Genomic DNA, 25456 nt, shown 5'->3' with positions numbered 1-25456 from the left:
GGTAAGTGTCACTATTTTAAAAGTCAGCAGCTGCAGTATTTGTAGCTGCTGGCTTTTAAAAAAAAAAAAAAACGCGGAGTCCCGGTGGACTCCCGCTTTAAAAAAAAAAGAAAAAAAAAAAGTCATTAAGAGGTTATACATCCCTGGAATCTATATCCCCCCCCCCCATCTGAAAGAGGGAGGGGCTTTCTCAGTTAAAGCACACCCCCCTGCCTGCATGCCTGAGCAAAGGGCAGATGAATTCCAGGAAGTAAACACTACATGAATTATCTTCCCTTAGTAATGATGGCTGCAGCCAAAAATGCTGAGGGTGTTTTTTTTAAAGCAATTTCCCAACAAAGTAATGCATTGAGACGCAGATGGATGGGTTGCTTTGAATAAAAAATTCATAGAATTGAATATTGTATGTTCTGGGGTATGGGCAAAGATTCGGGATATATTTTTTTTTAGTCCTGGACTTTTTTGATGAATCATCGGTCTTCTATATTATAGACGTATGTTCTCTAAAAATAAGGGTAATGTTTACAGATTATGGAGCATATTTTTAAAGCAATGAATGTGACATTCAGAAAAAAACAAAACATTCACTGCAGGTAAATAAAATACTAGAATAAAAAAATAAAATAAAAAAACACAACACAACCTACCATGAATTTTAATAAAGGTAAATTTTACTGCTTTAGAATGTATTCTATGTGATGAACTTTTTGCACACTGGTGGATTACATTCAATTTATTAGATGACTTTTGAAAACGACTGATTAAACGAGATTTCAGAGCAAAATAAGTTTGGTTTCTCATGTATTTATTTTTTTTTTTTTAAATAAAAGTTTTTTTTTTTATATAAAATTTTAGAAAAATTATTCAGAACTGTTTTAATATTTCCACATGGTTAGGGACACAGAAAACCCATAACAGTTTACCGAATTTGAGGCAAAATAAAATAAAATTTTTTAAAAAGGAAGATTTATTCAGTGGCAAAGTTGCCAATTTTATAAAATGTGTGTGTGTATATATATATATATATATATATATATATATATATATATATATATATATATATATATATATATTTATTATATGGCCATTAAAAAATAAACAGTTCTCTGAAAATTTTAAAATACTTTTCCTGCTGCTGACATATTCTATGCTGGCTGGGTGGGAACAAAAAAGGTGGGAGTATTCTTTGAAGATTAAACAGCGATTTGTTTAGTTTAAAACCTTTTTATTTCACGTAAAGGGGCTCTGCAGGGTTCATTCTTCATGCCAGGGGTCTCTTTAGGAAAGCAGCTTGGTTCCCAGCAATGTTCAAAGACTGTAAACTAAAAGCAGTTTATCAATTCTCTCTTATGTGCGGTACAGAGGCCTTCTCCATCACTTTCATCTCTATACCTATGCCTCAGCTGTCACATTCAGTGTTTGTTTAAAGCAAAAAAAAATAAATCAAGGTCCACAAGACACGTGTATTACAGGTTTCCACTACTCTGCCCATTAATAACTACCCTCTAAAAATCATTTCAAGGCTCACCTTTTAAAAATAAAGAAATGCGTATCTATTTGCAAATAAAAAAAAAAAAAAAAGTGCATTTATTATTTATTTCATTATTTATGAGGGGCCTCTAAAGAATTGTACCTACGGATCAGCAGATCACGGTGCAGTGTCAGGCTCCTGCAGACTGTCTGCCTGTACATCATACGGGCCGACAATTACTGAATGGAAGAAAGAATCAATTAAAGTGGGCGTCCTGCCGTTTTTTTTTTTTTTTTTTTTAAGTTAGCAGCTACAAATACTGCAGCTGCTGATTTTTAAAACATGGACACTCACCTGTCCAGCGCGCCCTCGATGTCGGCACCCGGAGCCGATCTGTCGCTCAGCTCTTGGGTGCTGCCGCCGCCATCTTCGCTAGGGGAATCAGGAAGTGAAGACTTATGGCTTCACTTCCTGGTTCCCTACTGCGCATGTGCGAGACACGCTGCACAATACGGACGGTCCCTGACGTCTCTGGGACCCGTGTGTTACCCAGCAGACAGCGGGGAAGGAACAGGAAGTTAGCGCAAATACCCGCCTATCTATGCCTGGAAGTGGGTGTAAATACCTGTATTATACAGGTATCTGCACCCCCTCCCCCTGAAAGGTGCCAATTGTGGACCGGAAGGGGATGGGGTTCCGATGAGCGGAAGTTCCAGGGTGGAGCTCCACTTTAACTACTAGAGCACTCTATTAGGCTGCTTTCACACTGGGGCGGTATTCAGGCGTTACAGCGCTAAAAATAGCGCCTGTGTAGCGCCTGAAAAAAAACGGCCCCTTTCCCTCCAGTGTGAAAGCCGGAGGGCTTTCACACTGGAGCGATGCGCTGGCAGGACGGTGAAAAAAGTCCTGCTAGCCGCATCTTTGGAGCGGTGAAGGAGCGGTGTATTCACCACTCCTATACCGCTCCTACCCATTGAAATCAATGGGACACCGCAGCAATACCGCTGGCAAAGGGTTTAACCCTTTTTCGGCCGCTAGGGGGGGGGTTAAAACCACCCCGCTAGCGCCCGCAGACCGCCGCTAAAACGACGGTAAAGCGCCGCTAAAAATAGCGGCGCTTTACCGCCGACGCCGCTCCCGCCCCAGTGTGAAAGCAGCCTTAGTGCAGACTTCTGGGAAAATCAGTGAGCCAATCAAACAAGCAGGAAATGACATATCTGGGGGGGCGTTCTGTACACAGTCTGCGCACAGAATAATCTAGGTATCCATATTGCATTTTACAGAAAATGACAGAGCTGCAGACTAATAAGGAAAGGTCATTTTTAATTACAAAATGACTTTTCAAAAAATCCCGCACTCAGGATCCATCCAGTTTTTATTCGGGGTCTCTGACTGAACAAATGTAGAGGTGAGGAATTGTGACATTTTGACTCTTTTATAGCATGCTTGTTCCAGACATGTTACTGAAAACCAGGCAATCAGCATTTTTAAAGAGGACCAGCAATGGCAGATCCCATACGGTTCTCATGACAGTCACTTTCTCACCAATGCTTTGTGCCACAATACATATACCGTAGTGCAGGGATCTGCAATTAGCGGACCTCCAGCTGTTGCAAAACTACAAGTCCCATCATGCCTCTGCCTCTGGGTGTCATGCGTGTGGCTTTCAGAGTCTTGCTATGCCTCATGGGACTTGTAGTTCTGCAACAGCTGGAGGTCCACTAATTGCATATCCCTGCCGTAGTGTGTTGTGATGCCATTTATTTTCAACACATTAGGGCAACGCACCTGCACTGCATTGCACCGGAATGTACAGCAACACTACTGTGCATTGTGGTGTGTCACGCTGGGAAAAAAATTAGCAGATGTAAGTTTTCTTTTGTCTATTCTCATGCTCTGGCAGACTATTCACATGAATGGGCTGCCTTTAAACATTGTACATTATTGCACTGCATTAACACAACGCAGCATTGTGTGAAGGGGGCCTAAAGGACGTCCTATGCAGAGAAGGGGAAAAACTGACTTTGCTGATTACTTCTTCTAGAATATCTGATAAAATGGTTTTAAATTTCTGAGTCTCCAATCTAGAAAAGCACACAGGTAAGCATTTTTTTTTATTTTTTTTTTACTTAAGAAGGAGAAGTCCAGCCTGAGCTTTTTAGGCTGGGCTTCTTCTAAGGGTCACAGGAGTGCAATGCGTTTTGCACTCCTGTGACCCGTTTTCAGCGGAGAACGGTATGAAGTCCGCTGACGTCACTGGAATTAGTCCAGGCAACGCGCCAGCGGGCCGCGGAGATGGCCTCTCCCCGCCCCTCCACAGCTCAGCGCTCCAATGAGCATGGAGAAGCAGACCAGGAGGTAAGTAGTACGATTAGCAAAAAAAAAAAACAAAAAAAAAAAACACTTTTTTTATGTTTTAACATAAAAAGAAGATGGAAAAAAAAAAAAAAAAAAAAAAAAAAAAAAAGAATACACACCAATGAAATAACATGTAAAAGTCCATAAGAGTCCAAATTAAATTCTAGTGCTCCATATTTACCACATGTGAGAATCTAGTAGGTGCTCCATTTCACCACATGCCAGTGTACACTGACACCCCCCCCCTCTCAAAAAACTATTCTCGTTTGCATGAGAAAGTCAAGCACGCATTTTATGGGCTACACTTCCAGGGATGAAGCTACTGTGCTGCAGGAAACATATGCAATCAGGTAAGTAGTCACAGGTATTACTGGCTGCTAATGCATTTCGTCACACAGATGTAACATCCTCAAACAAGATGGGGCTCAAGTTTTAGAGGGGCTGCTGCACACAGGTTTTGAATCTTAATGCATAGAATGTATTAAGATTAAAAAAAAAAAAAGTTTCTGACTTTAGAACCACTTTAATGCATTCTATGCAGTAGGATAAAAAAGCCTGTATTCAACAGCCCCCCTAATACTTAACTGATCCCCATCTCGATCCAGCAAGGTTGCACGAGAGACTCTGCAGTCCAGGACGCCTTACTGATTGGCTGAGACACAGCAGCAGGGGCCATTGGCTGTCAAAGTCAATGAGCCAACTTAATGTCTGAATGGACACACAGAGGAGCCGCTTGCTGTGAGGGGGGGCACTGGGCAGGAGGGAGGGGTCAGGAGCGCTGGCGAGGGACCCAAGAAGAGGAGGATCTGGGCTGCTCTGTGCAAAACCACTGCTCAGAACAGGTAAGTATAACATGTTATTAAAAAAAAAAAAAAAAAAAAAAAGGACTTTAGTATCACTTCAAGTATACCCAGTTACTTTCTTCAGGTGGAGATGAACAAATCCTCCTACATAAGTTGTACTTGTTTATCTACAGACATCTTTCCTTTACATCCAAAGAAAAGAATTTACACAGAATCTCTCAGCACTGAAAAGCAGAAGGGACAGGGGCAGGGGCAGGGACAGGGGCAGGGACAGGGGCAGGGGCCAGGGACAGGGGCAGGGACAGGGGCAGGGACAGGGGCAGGGACAGGGGCAGAGACAGGGGCAGGGGCAGGGACAGGGACAGGGCCCCCCCCCCCCCATTTTCACACAGCACACAGGAACAAAACTGCCTTCCCTTGTCACTATTTTTCTCTTGGCATCAGGAAAACTTGTAAAAAAATGTACACTTTGTGCTTGTATACACTTCAGAGTAATATGCTTTGTTTACATTTCATGTCTCAAGTTTACAAACACTTTAAGGCTGAGAGTAACTGCAGCAAGAGGCGCTAAAGCTGCGATTTTTCAGATGCAGACCCAACACAAATACAAATTGCTATTAAACTTTGGACCAAAATCAGTTTTGATTAATTTCAGTCCGTGTTTAAATATTTTAAAATGAAAACAATATAAACTAATTTTTTATTTTTATTTTTTTAAACAAGAACAATGAAATGGGTCAGAGAAGTGTGATGGCTCCTGCGTTTAACACCTCCTCATGGAATTCGCACATTGGTGCAGTTGGTTGCAGATCCGTGAGATAACATAAAACCTGTCTGTGTGGGCTGCAAGCTGAGGAATCCGCGTGAGCCAAGCCTGAGAGCAGAAACGGCCTCCACATACCAAACAGAGGCGTCGGGAGCCCATGTCAGCGCTAGCAAGATATTCGCTCATTAAAGGTTAACCCCTCACTGTCAAACATCAAAGGTGTGACACAGTTTAATATGCCTAGAGTGGTTTCCACGGTTTGCATGCCGCACCAGGCTACATGCTAATATCTTTCACACTCCTAGTAATATACTGAAAATTGCTTTGTGTTTGATAGAGATCTAAACCACAGATCAGCATCGTATTTTAGGGCCCATTCACACCCAATGCAGCAGGATGCACTCCAACTGCATAGACAGTGCAAAATCAGGGTACTCCTATGAGCATAGTTCCCATTACTGCAGCGTAGTCAAAAAAAAATGTAGAGCATGCCTCATTTTTCCGCACCGCGCAAAAACAAAGGGAAAGAAAAGGAGAGACCTCACAAGACAAATGCGGATAGAAAAATGCACCTTAACTGATTGTAAATGCGCATAAAAACGCACAGCAAAAGCATGCATACATGCAAGGAAAAAACGTGCAGTAGATGTGCAGTTTATAGTGTGAATAGGCCCTTAGCGCTCATTTTTGTTATATATTTTGTGTAGAGGTACCCCCATGGGGGCTGCTGAGTTTGTTCATTACCTTTTGTCAGTTTGCTCCAATTCCGACCCCCCCCATGCAATTACATAACACCAAACAGTCAAAACTTTGAATTTTATAATGCTTTATTCTGGGTATAAATCGGTGGACATATGTGAGTATGGGTATATGAGATGCCCCATCCGACCCCAGTTTTAGGTAAAAAAAAAAAAAAAAGGGTACTAATCTGTAGCCGTAGCTTTTGTTAATTAAGTACCTTAAATCAATCCTTTCCTGGTTCCAATTCTCTTTCATGTCGCACTTCCAATATGGACAGATAAGCATCACTCTGAATAATGCTGTGGATGTTGACCCCGAAGTCACAAGCCACACTGCCTACTTCAATGACTTGTGCTGTCAAACTTCCTTCAGTCCTGGAAAGTGCTTCATACTGTGGTCCTTGGATACACAGTATGAAGTTAGGGAGTAGTCCTAGTGGACTGCACTCCCGTTGCTCTCTCCCAATCAACAGTCTTCTACTCACAGAAAGTCGATTCCCAGTTTCTCCTTCCGCTTAGTTCCTACTTCCTCTTCCTCCATGCTGTCCGCCACACCCCCACATGGAACGCTCAGTCTTCCTCCAGCGCTACATGATGACTTCTCCTCCAGGGGCCAGACTTCAGCCTCCCTGGACTCGCCTCCGGCTGTCCGGCTCCAGGATCTCTGAACTCCCGGGCCTTCGGTCTCCTCCCAAAGGCTCCGGGATCTCTTAACTCCAGGGCCTTCGGTCTCCTCCCAAAGGCTCCGGGATCTCTTAACTCCAGGGCCTTCGGTCTCCTCCCAAAGGCTCCGGGATCTCTTAACTCCAGGGCCTTCGGTCTCCTCCCAAAGGCTCCGGGATCTCTTAACTCCCAGGCCTCCAGACCTCCAACTCCCTCTCCTCTCTCCTCCCATTGACCATAGAAATTAACCATTGGTCAATTCTCTCACATGGGTTTCCTGCCACTCAGGTCTCAGCCCAGCCTCTTTCCAGCACTGTCAAGCAGAGGAAGTATCCCTGAGCCCAAGTGTAGGCGGCCACACCCCCTTCTACTCTGACACTCCCATCCCCAAATAAACAAACAGGCCTAGTAAAAAAGTAGGACCCTGGCTCAATTTACCTGTCTCTACATCCTATACTGTCAAAAAACATCACTAAGCACCTATCTAAAAGTAGAGGGCGCTGCATCTGCTTTATGTGTTTATATAAACAAAAAAAAAATAATAATTAATAGAAAAAAATAAAATAAAAATAAATAGAAAAAAAAAAAAAAAAGCTTTCCTCGATATACTAAATTTTTAGTAGTCACTAAACCTATTATATAACAGATGCCTAAAAGATTTTGTACATGAACATTTCCCTGCTTTTTATTCGTGCGTGAAATGCGGTTCAGCAAATTTTCGTTGATTTTAATGGCACAGCATGCATGTCAGCAAATTCTCACTGACCTTAATGGAACAGAACACAAGTGCGCAAACTTTCATTGACCTTATTGGAGAGGAACAATTCTTTTGAGGCAGAATTCTCTATTGAGGTGAATTTAAACTGAAAATACAGCAGGCCACACACAGCCTTTCCTTTCCAAATGCTGCATTTCCATTCAACCGCATGCAGCTGCATGGAAACAGATGCAATTGATGAGAACATACGTCAACATGACCTCTTGCCCTGCAGGCCTCAGCCCGAGTGCACAGATGCTGACCAATGATCTCCATGCAGGTGAGAGAGGGAGAGGCAGAGCCACCTACACTGCCAGGAGGTACTAGAGCTAGGCTGGGTAGGTTAGATACAAGGAGGCTTTGGGTATATTTATGAAAAAGCTGAGCGACGATGACTACGGGGCGCATGCTCACTTTAGAAAGCACACATCGTGCCATTTCTAATAGTCATGGAGATGTCAAAAGATAGACATGTGCACTGACCAAAAAATGTTTTAATTTTCATTTCATTAGTTAGTTTGATTTTTTGGTGAAATTCGTAAATTTGGAAAATCGAAAATTCAGAAATTTCGGGGATTTTTACATTTCGATTTTTTGGATTTTCGAATTTCCGAATTTTCGATTTTTGAAATTTCGCAATTCGGGAATTCAAAGATTTGAAAGTCTAGAAAAAAAAATTGAAAATCTGAAAAAAAGAAATAAAATCAGTTTAATTAATAACTATTAAATAAACGAGTATGAATTTATCCGAATTTACGTATTATCTGAACAAATGCCGCATCTAAACAAATGGAAGGGAACAAATAAATAATTAATAATAATAAAAAGGTTTTATTATTATTAGATTGTTACGTTCCATTTGTTTAGATGTGGCATTCGTCATTTCAGATAATATGTAATTTTGGATAAATTCGTACTCGTTACGTTCACTAACAGACAAATTTGAAAGGGAATTCCAATACCTATATTTTAATAGTTATTATTTAGAATTAAAACAGATTTTTCTTTCTTTTTTTCGAATTTCCGAAAATTTGGAAATTCAAAAACCCGGAAATTCGGATTTTTGAAATTTTGAAATTCAGAAATTTCGGAAATTAAAAAATTCGGAATTAACAAATTTGTCTAAATGCATTAAAAAACGAATTTGGAACTAAATGAATTGCACATGTCTAGTCAAAGAAGAGGGATGAAGATGGACGCTCGCTGTTAGTGGGGACAGCGGTGACATCGCCAGGCTTCGGTTTCAGGTAAGTGACACATAATGGGCTACTATGCGATGCATAGTAGCCCAATACGCTTTACCTTTGCAGGGAGATGAAGAGGAAGTAAAACCCACCACCGTTTACTTCCTCTTTAACCACTTAATAACCGGCCTATAGCCGATTAACGGCTATAGGTCGGTTTGCTATCTCTGAGAGGCCGTTAATTAACGGCCTCCCGGAGAATCGTTCGTGCGCGCCCCCTGGGGCGCGCACGCCGGAACATCCGTGCTCGCCGAGTTCACGGGACCCGGCGCAACACGGATCGCGGTAAAGGACCAATGGCAGCGGTCCTTTACCACGTGATCGCTCCGTCCAATGACGGAGCGATCACAAATGTAAACAATTCGGCTTGCCGGGTCAAGCTAAGGTCATCAGTCTCCTCTCCTCACACCGATGCAGCGTGAGAGGAGAGGAGAACATTCCAGTGAAAATAAAAAATAACCGTGAGTGCCCAGCAGTGCCACAACAGTGCCAGAACAGTGCCAGAACAGTGCCAGACCAGTGCCAGACCAGTGCCAGACCAGTGCCAGACCAGTGCCAGACCAGTGCCAGACCAGTGCCATCTATCACCTGTGCCACATCTGTGCCACCTGTGCGACCTGTGCCACCTTTGCCACCTCTGTGCCACCTCTGTGCCAGCAGAGCCACCCCAGTGCCACCCCAGTGCATACCAGTGCCACTACAGTGCATACCAGTGCCACACCAGTGCCACACCAGTGCCATACCAGTGCCACACCAGTGCCACACCAGTGCCACCTGTGCCCATCAGTGCCACCTGTGCCCATCAGTGCCACCTGTGCCCATCAGTGCTCATCTGCGCCACTGCAGTGCCACATCAGTGCCGTCTGTGCCCACCAGTGCCGCCTGTGCCCACCAGTGCCGCCTGTGCCCACCAGTGCCGCCTGTGCCCACCAGTGCCGCCTGTGCCCACCAGTGCCATCTGTGTGCTAATCAGTGCCACCAGAGCCACACCAGTGCCACCAAAGTCACTATAGTGCCCATTAGTGCCACCTGTGCCCATCAGTGCCACCTGCGCCCATCAGTGCCACCTGCGCCCATCAGTGCCACTGCAGTGCCCCATCAGTGCCGCCTGTGTCCATCAGTGCCGCCTGTGTCCATCAGTGCCGCCTGTGTCCATCAGTGGCGCCTGTGTCCATCAGTGGCGCCTGTGTCCATCAGTGCCCACCTGTGCCCATCAGTGCCCACCTGGGTGTTAGCTTTCCAAAATGGGGTCACTTTGTGGGCGTTTCCATTGTCCTGGTGCTCCAGGGCCTTCATAAGTGTAATAGGTGGTTGAGGTATTAGATGTGTAATTTATGCTCCTAGAACGCCTGAAGTTGCTACTTCAATGTTGGACTTGTGTATGTGGCCAGGCTGTGTAAAAGTCTAACACATGTGGTATCACCGTACTCAGGAGGAGCAGCAGAATGTATTTTGGGGTTTCATTTGTGGAATGTATATGCCGTGTGAGAGAAATAGCCTGGTAAAATGACAATTTGGTGTGAAAAAAAATTAAAATAAAAAAAATCTTTATTTTGCAAAGAATTGTGGGAAAAAATTACAACTTCAAAAAACTAACCGTGCCACGTACTAAATACCTTGGAATGTCTACTTTCCAAAAAGGGGTCATTTGGGGGGTTTTTGTACATTACTGGCTTGTTAGGGTCTCCAGAAATGAGATAGACTGTCAGTACATCAGCTGTGATCAAATTGATACATTTTCAGTGATTGGCACCATAGCTTGTAGACCCTATAACTTTCACGCAGAATAAATAATATCCACTAATTTGGGTTATTTTTACTAAAGACATTTAGCAGTATACATTTTTGGCCAAATTTATGAAGAAAAATTACTTATTTGCAAAAAATTTTAATAGAAATGAAGAAAAATGCTTTTTTTTACAAAATTTTCGGTATTTTTTCATTAATAGCACAAAAAATAAAAAACGCAGAGGTGATCAAATACCACCAAAAGAAAGCTCTATTTGTGGGAAAAAAAGGACGAAAATTTCAGATGGGTACAGTGTTGCATGACCGAGTAATTGTCATTCAAATTGTGAGAGCACTGAAAGCTGAAAATTGGTCTGGTTATTAAGGGTGTTTAAGTGCCCAGTGGTCAAGTGGTTAAGATCAACTCAGAGCTCACTGATTGAATTGACATTTTTTAAGTCAGTGATCGAGTCCACAAAGAAAATTGCTACGCATCATACTAAAGCCTTGGTTTTAATCATTGTCAGTGTAAATGTTAAAATGTATTCAGTCGCTTATCTTCCTTGATCTCACAAATAAAAGGTCTTTCAGCTGTATCACGCATAAATATCAACAAGATAACCGAAATGTCATGCAAAGTAAGGCCAACGCAGGAAACAAGAGGGAAAAAACAGAAAAAAAAAAAAACAAACTCCAAAGTATTTAAACAGTCTTTCCTTTAGAGCCATTTCACACCGAAAGAGTGGGGGCATCAGCGGTAAAGCGCCGCTACATTTAGCGGTGCTTTTCGGCTGTTAGCAGTCAAATAAGCTCCACTGCCAACGCGCTGCCCATTGATTTCAATGGGCAGGGGCGCTTTAAGAGTGGTGTATACACCGCTCCTAAAGAGCTTCAAAGAAGCTGCTTGCAGGACTTGTTTGATGTCTTGCCAGCGCAGTGCCCCAGTGTGTAAGCACTCAGGGCTTTCACACTTGGATTACAGATGATGCATTTTTCAGGCACTATTTTTAGCGCTAAAGCACCTGAAAAAAGCCTCCAGTGTGAAAGGGGTCCTACCCTAATGGAGTCTGTAGCATGTATGTGCATTAGGCGCAAGAGCCCACCGGGAAGATTTTGTAGCCAGGTTGTGTGGCACCGGATGGGCTGTGCAGAGATGATCTCCCTGCACCAGTGTTAAAGGAAAGTAAACAGACAGCCCTCGGGTTCTGTAGGTATGTTCTTAAGTTGAATTTGTATGCAAGTTGGAATTTTTTTTTTTCCAAGTGTAACTCCAGCCAAAAAAAAATATATTTTTAACCACTTCAATACCGGTAGTAAGTTTCAGCTTTCAATGCTGTTGCACTTTCAATGACAATTGCACGGTCAACACTACTCAAACTACATATTTATCATTTTTCTCACACAAATAGAATTAAATAAAATAAAAATAAATAAAACACACAAATGAAATTATTTTTCACCACTGGAATTAAATCACCACTGGGTTTTTTTTATTTTTTGCTAAATGAAAAGAGACTGGAAATTTTTGAGGGAAAAACGCATTTTGTTGTTTCTGTGATAAAATTTTGCAATTAAAGAATTGTTCTTCATAAATTTAGCGCAAATGTATTCTGCTACATTTCTTTGGTGAAAATAACCATAATCAGTGTATATTTTTTGTCTGTAAGAAAGTTATAGATTCTGCGAACTATGGCATATCTGAAAATGTATCAATCCTGACGTACTGACGGACTCATTTCTTGAGGCCCTAAAATGCCAGGACAGTAGAAATATGACCCCTTTTTGGAAAGTAGACAGCCCAAGGTATTCATTAAGAGGCATGATGGGTTTTTTGAAGTTATAATTTTTTTGTCATAATCTTTTGAATAAAATAAAAAAAAAAACTTTTTTTAATCACTACTTTTTTTTTCTTTGACCAGAGCAATATAATGTTGCCATAATAACATTCTACTACTCTGGTGAAATTAATTACTATATATATATATATATATATATATATATATATATATTTATTTATTTATTTTTACACACATTATATTTGCTTATAGCAGTGAATTATATTGATATAAGCAAGCATTTGACTGAATGAAAATGAATCAGTCAGTCTATTTTGTTGCGATTAGCTGTGAGCGGTCAAAGCTAATCATACAGTACAGATGGGCTGTGACTGGCCTTGTCTGTACCATGCGACCAAATTGATCAAACATCTAGCAACACAATTGTACACAATGGATGGCATGAAAGGAAGCTATTCATTGTGAACCACTGTCATATGACTTGCTGTGATTCATCACAAGCGACAGATGATACCTGCAGCGAGCCGATACTCCGATCAGCCATCGGCTGTGTCCCCCTGGACACGGCTGGTGGCAGATCACGCAGATCTGCGATCAGCTCTTCCTGACAGGATGTCATATGATGTCCACTCAGATTAAGAAAGCCACCGCTCAGCTGTTTGTCTAAAAGCCGGCAGTGAAGTGGTTTGGATAGCATATGAAAGGGTTTACACCCCTGTAACGTTTGTTTTGCTTTCTGTGCCCCTGTTGAGAAGATTTCACCTCACTTTCTGTCCCAATGACAATTGGATTTTGAACATTTTGGATCATTGTGGAAACAAGGATTGGTGATAAAGCTTCAGCGGAGACACCTTTTTCCCCATGATAATGGTCACAGGAGTGAATTTCCCTTCCCAGGAGTAGATTTCCTCTCACTTCCTGTTGTCTCGCTCCGCTTGTAAGTATGAGCCGTATGAAAGTCAGATGTATGCAACTCAGGGATGGTCTGTATGGCCCAAGGTTTGTTTGTGGACACCAGACCATCCCCCCCTACACTATATCCATGCGTTTCCAGTACAGGGTTTTGGTAATGTTACAAAACAATATAGGAAAGACCCTTTTCCTATTTCTGCACGACTTGGTCCCTGTGCAGAAATCTAATGCCATAAAGACATGGCTTGACCCATTTGGTGTAGAAGAAGTCAAGTGGCCTTCACAGAACCCTGACCATAACCCCACAGAACACCTTTGGAATGAATCTGATGGCCAACTGCAAGCCAAGTTGTGTCATCCAACTTTAGTACCTGACCTCAAACATGCTTTTAGTTGAATAGGCACACGCGTTCAACCCGCTGGGTTAAACGAAAAAATAAACAGTCCGCGTGTATCGGGCTTTAGGGGTCTTAGATTGTAAGGTCCTAGAGGTCAGGGCCTGATGGGAACAATGTATATGTAAAATAGTGGTGCTCCGAACTTAAAATTCTAGTGCCAAACCGAATCCGAAAAGTTATGATGAGCTTGGCCGAAAACTGAAACCGAAAAGTTATGATGAGCTTGGCCGAAAACTGAAACCGAAAAGTTAGGATGAGCTTGGCCGAAAACTGAAACTGAAAAGGGTCAGTTTAAAAAAATAAAAATAAAAAAATCTTAAAATTTTATTAATGTGGCTGACATTTTTTGCTCTGAAGTCAATTGGACACATTTTTGCACTGAAGTCAATAGGATGTGTTTTTGCAAGAAAGTAGAACTATAGGCAATTTTTTTTTTCCATTTTGGATAGAGTAAGGAAGGGTTAACAATCCCCGTTGGTTTATTTTTTACCATCTGTGCCCTATTGTGGAGATTTACCTTCACGTCCTGTCCCATAGCCAAACAGGAAGTGAGAGGAAATGCCTGCAACATATGAAAATTTCTTGGGGACCCCCCCAAGGTCACCAGAACTAGTGTCCCTTTTGAAAGATTTCCCCTCCATTACTTTTGTGTGGACAACTCAAGTTTGGGGATTTTCTTTCATGTTCCCTTTAAATGATAATGGTAAATAGGAAAAATAGAGAGGGTGACTCTCCTTAACATGGACGGACAGCAATACAGACTGACAGATGTTCTAATCCCTTTCCACTCTATACAAAAAAAAAGTTTTGCCTTTAGTTATACTTGGTCAATGGGCCACGATTTTGCATTGCAGTCAATAGGGGGCGTGGTTTTGCATTGCAGTCAATAGGGGGCGTGGTTTTGCATTGCAGTCAATAGGGGGCGTGGTTTTGCACTGCAGTCAATAGGGGGCGTGGTTTTGCACTGCAGTCAACAGGAGGCGATTTTGCATTTAAGTCAATAGGACACAGCACGCCATTATCTGCACCTTTTTTTTTTAATCGACAAAACACCAATAACCCTATATTCGGTCAATAATCTTGGGTGGCCAATATTTCGGTGCATCCCTAACGTTAAGACGTTAAGTGCTACATACGTTGTTGGCACTATACAACTGAATTTGACAATTCCTAAATCCAAAATCACACAACAGCCAGGAGAAAATCTGCAGGACTTAATCCCAGTGTAAGGGGCAGAAAGGGAACAGTGAGATCTTACCAGGTCATTCATGTTGTTCTGGCTCGCTGGGTGAACTTCTTCCAGGAACTCCAAGACATAGAAGGTGTATCTGTCCATCAGATGTACTCCAATTGCCATATCTGGTTGGTGCTGGAGGTCAAACACAATCTATTATACCGTACACCAGTTTTGTTTTATCATATTTACATAGTAAGGTTGAAAAAAAAATACACTAGTTCAACTAACAGACGGGGGAAAAAAAAATAAAAAATCAATATGTTATTGAACCCCCCCCCCCCCCCATATGCACAATCCCATGCCTACTGTTGATCCAAATGGCAGTTAAAAATCCCAGTAAAGCATGACCCAATTTGCTTCAGGGGGGGGGGGGGGAATATAATAATAAATAATTCCTGATCGCCCACCCCCCCTAGGCATTTAGATATTCCCTGGTTCATCCACCCCTAGTGTTATTAGCTCTAAATATTAATATCCAGATTTTGTGCATTTAGGGATGCATCCAGGCCTTTTTTTTTTTTTTTTTTTACAGTTCTTCTCCAGTTCGTCTGAAAATCAATACACTTAGCTCCTTTAATATATCCAGGCAAATCAAACACATTTGCAAAGAGAACCTTACACATTTTTCCTTTTGGTGTACTTTGGGACTTCTCTTGTGATCACAAAGGCTAATCCCAGTTCAAAAATAATTAAATTGTCGAAAAAAAGCCATCTGCAGACACAGGGATCTGTGCATGTGTTATATAAAAAACGGTTAACATAGAATCCCATCACTCTGGCCCCTTTTACACTGGGGTGGTGCGGGAGGTAAAACTGAGCTATTTGTAGCAGCGGTATTCGGCCACTAGCGGGGCGGTTTTACCCCCTGCTAGCGGCAGAGAAAGTTAAAACCCCCGCAAAGCGCTGCTGCAGCGGCACTTTGCTGGCGGTATAGCAGCGCTGCCCCATTCATTTCAATGGGCAGGAGCGGTATACACACCGTTCCTTCACCGCTCCAAAGATGCTGTTAGCAGGACTTTTTTGTTTTACCGTCCTGCCAGCGCACCGCTCCAGTGTGAAAGCGCTCGGGCTTTCACACTGGAGTGTGAGGACCGGCTCTTTCATGGCGCTTTTCATGCGCTATTTTTAGCGCTTTAGCGTCTGCAAAGCTCCCCAGTGTGAAAGGGATCTCAGATAGAACACCAGAAAACATTTCCTGTCTGTCCCTCCTCCCTCCTCCCTCTATGCACAGCACATTTACTTCTGATTGACTTGATTCCAGGCACATCACAGAAGGTATACGGAGTGATAAGTGGACATGTAGGATGCAAAAATGTACTTACAGACAGGGAATCCTCTCCAACTTGGCTGCTTGCAAGAGCCATTATGTTAGGGGAGTAAAATCTCTCATACATGGAGGCTCCTTGGCAGGTATCTATTATAAACAGCAATTCATTATACCTGGAAGAAAACACAGAGTTTTATACAATAACTCTCCCAATATATTGTATCCTTCATAAATAAGACATTGTCTTATAATAGACACTCATGGTAAACTAAATAAATTACCTTTTTCCAATTATTCACTCATTATGGTGGGAGCGTTTTTAGTAACTTTACAGATCTGCATGATCAAATCCATGTCTGTCAGAATAGATTAATAATAATAGAACTTTTTTTTTTTTTTATTAAAAAAAAGAAGCTGCCCTTGAGCTCCAGTCCATTGACTTTGTCCTTTGGACACAGCCAATCACAGATCAGGGTAAAGAGCCAATCACAGTATAAACAGTATTTGCTGGTTATCAGAAGTGCTCTCCTCACGCTGACAGCATGTGAGCAGAAGAATGATTCTTCTCATCTACACCGATAATCATTATCCTCATTATCATTGGAGCCCCAACAGTGCCCACAAGTGCTACCAATCTGTGCCCGCTCATCACTGCAACCTCAGCAAGGGAGAAAAAAGACTTATTTTGAAAATTGTATAACAAATTAAGAAAAAAAAAATATTTTTCTTTCAAAATGTTCTGTCTTTTTTTCTTTTGTTTAGAAAAAATAAACAAAACACAGTGGTGATTAACCACTTAAGGACCGCCTCACGCCGATGTACGTCGGCAGAATGGCCAGCTGGGCACAATCACGTACCTGTACATTGCTTTTTAAGTGCCCAGCTGTGGGTTGGGCGCGCACCTCCGGCGACACGCTCCTGACCCGGTCCTGTGCTCCGTGGCCGCGGGACCAGCGGACCCGATCGCTGCTGGTGTCCCGCGATTAAGTCACAGAGCTGAAGAACGAGAGGTCTGTGTAAACAAACCTCTCCCCGTGCTTCCCTGTGTGGCTGTCACCGATCGTCTGTTCCCTTTTATAGGGAAGGACGATCAGTGACGTCACATGCCAGGCCACGCCCCTACAATATCCCAAAAAATGAAAAATAAATATGTATTCTACATATTTTTGTAAAAAAAAAAAAAAAAAAAAAAAACGCTGATCGCCGCCATTACTAGTAAAAAAATAAATAAAAATGCTATAAAACTATCCCCTATTTTGTAAACGCTATAACTTTTGCGCAAACCAATCAATAATCGCTAATTGCGTTTTTTTTTTTTTACCCAAAATATGTAGAATATGTATCGGCTATCGGCCCAAACTGAGGAAAAAAAATGTTTTTTTATATATTTTTTGGCGATATTTATTATAGCAAAAAGTAAAATATTTTGCATTTTTTTCAAAATTGTCGCTCTATTTTTGTTTATAGCGCAAAAAATAAAAACCAGAGGTGATCAAATACCACCAAAAGAAAGCTCTATTTGTAGGGAAAAAAAGGACGCCAATTTTGTTTGGGAGCCACGTCGCACGACCGCGCAATTGTCTGCAAATTGGTCCGGGGCTTAAGTGGTTAAATAGCATAAAAAAAAAATGATAAAAAATTTCATATAGGTACAGTGCTGCATGATCACGCAATTGTCAAAGTGTGAGCACTGAAATCTGAAAATTGGCCTGGGCAGGAAGAGGTTTAAACTGCCCAGTAGGCAAGTGGTTAACCACTTCAGCCCCAGAAGGTTTTACCCACTTCATGACAAGCCATTTTTTGCGATACAGCACTGCGTCGCTTTAACTGACAATTGCGCGGTTGTGCGACACTATACCAAAATAAAATGAATGGCCTTTTTTTCCCCCACAAATAGAGCTTTCTTTTAGTGGTATTTGATCACCTCTGTGGTCTTTATTTTTGTGCTATAAACAAAAAAAAGATCGACAATTTTGAAAGAAAAAAAATTTTTTTTAATTTTTTTACTTTATGCTATAATACATATCCAAAAAAATAATAAAAATAAATATGTATTCTTCTACATATTTTTGTTAAAAAATAAAATAAAATCACAACAAGCGTATATTGATTGGTTTGCGCAGCAGTTATAGCATCTACAAAATAGGGGATATATTTAGGGATTTTTTTTTTATCGTGTTTTCTGGTAATGGCAGTGATCTGCGACTTTTAGCGGGACTGCGACATTGCCGCGGGCAAATCGGGCACTAAGTGACACTTTTTGGGGACCAGTGACAGTAATACAGTGATCAGTGCTAAAAAATAATTGCACCGATTACTGTATAAACGAAACTGGCAGGGGACAGGTTAACTACAGGGGCGATCAAGGGATTAAATGTGTTCCCTGGGAGGTGTTTCTAACAATGGGGGATGGATTCACTGGAGGAAAAGAGATTGTGATTCAGCTTAGCTGAAACATGATCTCTTTCCCTCCTTGACAGAGCAGCGGTGTGCTTTGTTTACATCGACTCACCGCTGCGCTGTCTCTCCTGTGAACGTTCTGCGAGTCGTGGCCGCATGCCCCCTAAACCGCGTGCACACCTACAGGTATGCCATTTTGCGCACCCGGGTCGCCCTGCTGCAGTAAACGTACATGGGGATCCAGAAGCAGTTACAGTGAATGTAAATCCTATTCATAAAATCTGACCTAGGCACATCTATCTGTAGTATTTAATTATCTCTCTCTAAAGCCCTACGTCCAGTGTCTTTCTGCTGCTCCGTTCTTCTGTTATCAGCATCATAACTTCTGACAAGTTCTCCAACACGCAAAATAAAAGCAGCTGGAAATTTGCGTCAGGGAGGGCACTTAGAGATAGATGAGCAGAGAGCTTGTCTATTTAGACTGAAGCTCCGCAAGTTTGTTTGTTCCTCTGCGTGCGTGTGTGCGTGTCCTCCAATCAGTTCTCACAAAGTGTAAGCCAAGACTCCATATCCACTGCTGAACCAGGAAGAAAGATTTCTAACTCTTTCTAAAGAAGATACAAAGGGAAAGACAGCAGATATATATGTAAAACTAACGTAGGGAGATTTGTTTCATCCCCATTTATCATGAGACTGTTCACTTCACTGGGCATAGGAATTTACATCCACTTTAAGGGGGGTGCTGAAAATGTGGCTCAACCATACTTTTTTACACACCCCCTCGCAAGTGCGTTTTTTTTTGGTTTTTTTTATCCTTGCATGTGATTGGGTATTCTTTGTAAAGTGAAGCTTCTCCTCATTTACTAATCTATGGAGAAACTGCCCTCGCAATGTGTACAGTCTATATGCCTTGATGGAAAGGAGGGGAGTGGCCGGATGTGGAAGGTGTGGGAGGCGTGGAGACGGCGAGGTGATGTGAGGTGAATGACCCGCCGGCGGATTCTCTCCCTGTGCTCCGACGTCTAGTGTATCCTGGCTGGGAAGGCAGAGCAGCGAAGCGGCCCTATGTTCGAGGAGTTCCGGAGAATTCATTGAGGTCGGAGATTTCCAAAGGTACCCGAGTATACCCGGAAATAGCCGGAGATCACCGAGTTACACCGAAGGCCGCCGAGAGAAGCCGAGGACTGTCGGAGAGTAGTGCGAAGACAGTGAGAGTACAGCGAGACGCGGCACGGATAGCGGCGAGTTGAATATCGCCTTGAGAGACGCCCCAGCAGCTGAGCCCGGAGGTAGCTAGAAGGCTCCCGAGGTATGTGAAGCGGAGGTGGGGGAGACCTGACAGAAAGCAGAGCGCTGAGCAGCAGGAACCAGGATTGGAGTAAGCATTTATTTATGTACCTATCCCAGACACGAGTGCTCCTGGCAGGAAAACTTCTGCTCTTTTGTTTTGTGGAAATAAGCTGTGTATTTGAGGAGGCTCTTGGAGGATATCCCAGGCTGACTGATGTTTTTGTGGCCCTGATTGGGAGGAACAGTGACTGTATGGGTGTCAGTGTCTTGCTATCCGGGCAAAAAGAACCCTAAAAGGACAGCTGCTTAAAGGTTAAATGTTTTGTAAATGCTCCGCAGGCACGGTATAATAGCAAGACATTTGACGCACGCTCTCGCTGAAGGAAAACTGACTGGTCTATATACACTCGGTTGACCCAGCACAGGGATTCACTCCCTCCTCCCCCCCTCTTGTTATTTTTTAGCTGCTTTGAGCTATCACTTTGTTACCACCCCCCACTTACTCTTTGGCCGTGCTGCCCCCTTTTTTTTTTTTTTTTTTGGGGTCAGGCCTATATTCTTTATACCAATCCTGAGCAACAAAGATGTCAAGGAGACGAGGAGAGGATCAGGCACTGGAGGAGAATGAAGGGACACAACACCTCCGCTCCTCAAAAGAAAAAAATGCTCAGGTAGCGCGATCAGCTGCAGCAAAATTAGAAGGGAGAGCAAACGGAACAACAGGCCCAGCCTATTCAAGTAAAAACACAACAGGGGGGGGATCAGTGGACAGAAAAAGCCAAGGTCCTTCAGGCTCAAAAACTGCAGCAGTACCCAGCTTAAAGAATGTAAGCAAACATCAAGGGACAACCCAAAATGAGACCGAGGTGGGCACTAAAGGTAACCCCCCTGATGAGGAGGACCCAACATTAAGAGAGGTCCTTCAAGCTGTTAATGCATGTAAAAACTCGCTGGGAGAACTATGTGGCCAATTTAAAAGTATGAAGGAGGAGCTACTATTGATTAGACAGGACATACATAACGCAGCAGAAAGAACGGCAGCATTAGAAATAAGGATAAGCCAAATGGAAGATGTTTTACATCCACTACATCAAGAGGTTAACAGTATGAGAAAACAACTAACTAGCCAAACCGCCAGAATGGATGAAGTAGAAAATAGACTTCGAAGAGACAATATTAGGGTGCTGGGACTGCCTGAGAGATGCGAAGGCTCTGACCCTATACAATTTTTAGAGTCATGGTTTATAGAACTATTTGGCAGAGAAAATTTTTCACCTTTTTTTTTTCAATAGAAAGGGCCCATCGGGTTCCTTTTAAAGCCCCGGCTCCTGGGGGCCGTCCTAGACCAATGATTTTGAAATTTTTTAATTATAATGACAAAGTGACGTTGATGCGTAAGGCTAGGGATATGGGGAGTGTTATGTATGATGGTGTGAAGATCTCCTTTTATTCAGATTACTCACCAGAACTGCAGAGGCGCAGGGCCGACTTTTTAGAGGTTAAACGTACCTTAAGAACCCATAAGATTACATATGCCCTTTTATACCCAGCACGCTTGCGAATAGCGACACTGGGGGGAATACGGTTGTTTGACTCCCCGGGAGATGTAACCTTATGGCTGGAGGCTAACAAGGAGTCATTACAGATGCATTAAGGGGGTGGGGGAGGGGAATTGGGGTCTTTCTTTGAATACTTTTTTTTTTTTTGGAGCACAGGGAGAGAGTTGAGGGAGATTTAAATGAGGTATGAAACAATGATAGTAGGGGAGATAGGGATTAAGGTTTCACTTTTTCTTCTTTATATCTGTTTTATTTTTCCTGTGGTGTTTGTCTCCCCTATGGTGGAAGATGAGTGTAATAAGTGTGGGGAAGTGAAGGGAGGGAAGGATGGAAGGGAGGAGTGTGAATGGGCCATGTATACCCCCTTAAGGGAGTACCTAGATAGGTGGTGGGTTGGGGGGATAGGGAGGGAGGGGGGGGTTGGGAGGGGCTGGAAAGGGAGAGAAGGTAGAAGGGGTCAAAAAAATTTGAATATAGAGGATAACAGAAGGTTGAAAGCTGTACATTGTATATTTTGCACACAAACAGTAGCTCAATTGGAAGCTACTACTATAAAGATGACACACCTGCAGGGATTTTGTAAACTAGGTGGATATGGGGGGAGCACGGGTAGAATGAGATATTATAGGATATTTTTCACAAAATTTGAAGTTTCACCCCCGTTTTCTATTTTATTTTATTTCCATCATATGCTGAATAATGTTGGATAAGGTACTTAATGTTGCCTCTTGGAATATAAGAGGCTTGGGGAGCCCGATTAAACGAGCAGCAGTTTTTTCGATGCTGGATAGGCATGCGATTGGTCTGGCCTGTCTGCAGGAGACACATTTAACAAAATCAACTATTCCCCAACTTAAAAATAGGAGGTATCAAAATCAATACCAGTCCACCCACACATCCTACTCGAGGGGAGTGTGCGTGATGATAGGAACAGGGGTGAGATTTGTCTGCAGACAGGCCAGTATAGACGAACTGGGCCGTTATATCTTTTTATATTGTGTTTTGGAGGATAAGCCATGTGTTCTGGCGTGTGTCTATGTGCCACCTCCGTTTAAGATGGAGGTGGTGTATAGACTAACGGATTTTTTGGCAGACAAGGAGGATGTACCGGTTATAATTTTGGGGGATTTTAATGAAGTGCTTGATAGAGGGGCTGACAGGTTCCCCATTAAACTTCAATTGGGAGAGACGGGGTTAACAAGATTAAGTTATTTCCTGAAGGAAGTAGGACTGTTGGATATGTGGAGGGTGAGGAATATGAATGTAAGGCAATATTCTTGTTTTTCAAGTTCTCACTCAACACTATCCAGAATAGATCTAGCCTTGGGCAATGAGGAAGCGCTGCAAGATGTAAGAAATATAGAGCATCTCCCTAGGGGAATATCTGACCACTCATTTTTGAAAATAGTATTGAGTACAGGGGAAAAAAGAAAAATACCGGGGGGTTGGAGAATAAGTCCATTCTGGCTTGAACTAATGAAGGATGTAGAAGAAATTCCAAAAAGATTAAAAGAGTTTTTAGTATTTAATATAGATACCGCCCCAACTAATACAACATGGGATACACTAAAAGCATATACTAGAGGTATTTTGATCCACCAGGTGGCTAAAATCAAACAGAAATCTAGGAGCTGGGAGGAGAAAATCAGGAAGGAAGTAATAGAGGAAGAGGAGAACTATGTTCAGGATCCCACCTATGAAAAACAAAGAATTTGGTTAAACAAACAGCATGGGTATAGGTCGGCAATTATTAAAAGGGAAGAAAATAAGCGATTATTTCAGAAGCAACGCTATTTTGGGGAGGGAGAGAGTGTTGGGAGAACATTGGCCCAGCTAGTAAAAACTAACTCCCCCTCAGCTATAATCCCAGCGATTAAGTCCATGAATGGGACAGTTCTTACAAGCAAAAAGGAGATTGTAGAAGCCTTCAGGGTTTTCTATGAGGAACTATACAGAACTCGAGGCCAGAGGAACGAAGAAGATATGGGCGCATTTTTGGAGAAAGTGAAACTCCCAACCCTCACGCAAGAGGAGAGGGATGATCTGGAAGCCCCTATAACCCTTAGTGAGATACAGCAGGCAGTGACTGGTATGGCTAACCAAAAGTCCCCTGGGCCAGATGGCCTACCGGTGGAACTATACAAGAAATATAGTGAAATTTTACTCCCAGAACTACTTAGGACTTTGAAAGGGGCAAAGGTAGAGGGGAAACTGCCCGCATCTATGATGGAGGCGACCATTATTGTAATACCTAAAGAAGGAAAAGATCCTCAAGAGGTAGCTTCGTATAGGCCGATATCACTTTTATGTTCTGATGCTAAAATTCTAGCGAAGGTACTGTCAAATAGGTTAAATAAAGTTATTAATAGGCTGATACACATAGATCAGACAGGTTTTATTGCCGGGCGATCAACCAGTATGAATATAAGAAGGGCATTTTTAAACATTCAGACCCCTCCGATGAACGCGGGCTCGAGGGCCATCCTATCTTTGGACATGACAAAGGCTTTTGATAGTCTAGAATGGGGATATTTATGGCGTGTCCTGGAGGGGTGTGGGGTCGGCCCCGCGTTCATCGGATGGATTAAAATGATGTACAGTGACCCTAGTGCAAAAGTAAGAATAAATAAAGAACAATCTGGAAGAATAGAGATGAGCAGAGGGACAAGGCAGGGGTGTCCTCTTTCCCCTCTGCTCTTCGCTATTGCAATGGAGCCGTTGGCGATCGCCATTAGGTCAGATCCTGAGATATCTGGTTTTCAAAGGGAAGAGGGCAGAGAGGAAAGAATCGCACTTTATGCAGATGATGTTCTCCTCTTTCTAGGGGACACTGGTCAATCTCTGGCGAAGGCAATTAAACTTGTAGAGGACTTTGGAGGTTTCACGGGTTTGACAATAAACTGGGGGAAGTCAGAGCTGCTCCAAGTAGATACCCCAGGCGCAGTGACCGCGACTGGGATACCGCAACTAGAAATGGTAGACTCAATGAAATACCTAGGTATATATTTAACAACAAACTTAGAGCAATATGTTGACAAAAATATGCTTCCGCTATTGGGTAAATTTAAGCGAAGCTGTGACGCCTGGAGTCAACTCCCCTTGTCGGTAGCGGGTCGTTGTAGCCTGATAAAAATGATATGGTTGCCACAATTGTTGTACGTTCTGCACAATGCCCCGGTTTGGATAGGGAAAAAATTGTTTAAAAAGTTTGAAACTCTCTTTCAGGAGTTAATCTGGAAAAAGGGACAGGCGAGAATTCGACTCCAGGCGCTACAGCAGCCAATGGATAGGGGGGGGATTAGCCGTGCCCAACCCTAGGAATTATTATTTAGCAGCACAACTGCAACATCTGGTGGGATGTAATCAGGAGGGGGAGGGTAATCCAAATGGCAGAGCAATGCTGATAGGAGCCCCACATAAAAAACTGGTAGATGCACTGGAAGCAAGTTCTTTTCAGCGCAAGGACCCCATAATAAATATGCTGAGTAAAGTATGGAGAACGGTAAAAAAAGATGCTGGGATGTACAGGTTGGTCAGAATACACACCCCTGTGGGATAATAAGAACTTGCAGGAAATATTGTCAATTGGGAGAATTAACACATGGGAGAAGAAAGGAATAGTTAGGCTGGGCCAAATCTACGATGGTAGAATTTTGAAAACATTTACGGATCTAAAAAGGGAATATGACCTATCGCAACAGACATTCTTTCAATATTTACAGCTTCGGCATGCTCTGAAAGCGCAGTTTGGTCCACAGATCCCTGAGTGGGACAAGATATCCTGACCCCAGGAGATAATTAAAATAGATAAATCTAGGTAAGTTATATCTACCCTTTATGGGTTATTAGACAGGGGTCTCAAAATAGAACCTGGCTTAGCCAAGCAAAAGAAGAAGTGGGAAGAGGACATAGGAGAGATCACGGAGGAACAGTGGAAGAGAATATTGGAACTGGGCCCTCTACTATCGGTTTCTCCATCACAGAAAGTGTCACATCTGATGCTGATATACAGGGCCTATTACACTCCCAAGAGACTGTTTCTGTTTGGAAGGAGGACGGACGCCAAC

At 42.6% G+C, this 25456-nt stretch overlaps 1 protein-coding gene across 2 annotated transcripts in view; it reads right to left on the bottom strand.

The window, feature by feature from the left end:
• Positions 1-25456, bottom strand: part of PIGK (phosphatidylinositol glycan anchor biosynthesis class K) — a 223210-nt gene that overhangs the window by 132867 nt on the left and 64887 nt on the right. For both annotated transcript variants that reach the window (XM_077450425.1, XM_077450426.1), the window contains exons 7-8: positions 16196-16313; positions 14895-15005 (exon numbers count right to left, since the gene is read on the bottom strand). In XM_077450425.1, the coding sequence (XP_077306551.1) occupies positions 14895-15005; positions 16196-16313 (229 nt within the window). The remainder of the gene's footprint in view (positions 1-14894; positions 15006-16195; positions 16314-25456) is intronic.

The sequence above is a fragment of the Lithobates pipiens genome, unplaced genomic scaffold, assembly GCF_037356315.1.
Source record: "Lithobates pipiens isolate NorthernLeopardFrog02 unplaced genomic scaffold, aLitPip1_a1.2 Scaffold_23, whole genome shotgun sequence".
Taxonomy (NCBI): Eukaryota; Metazoa; Chordata; class Amphibia; order Anura; family Ranidae; genus Lithobates; species Lithobates pipiens.
Note: the sequence above shows the minus strand (reverse complement) of the source record. Positions and strands in the feature narration are given on the sequence as shown.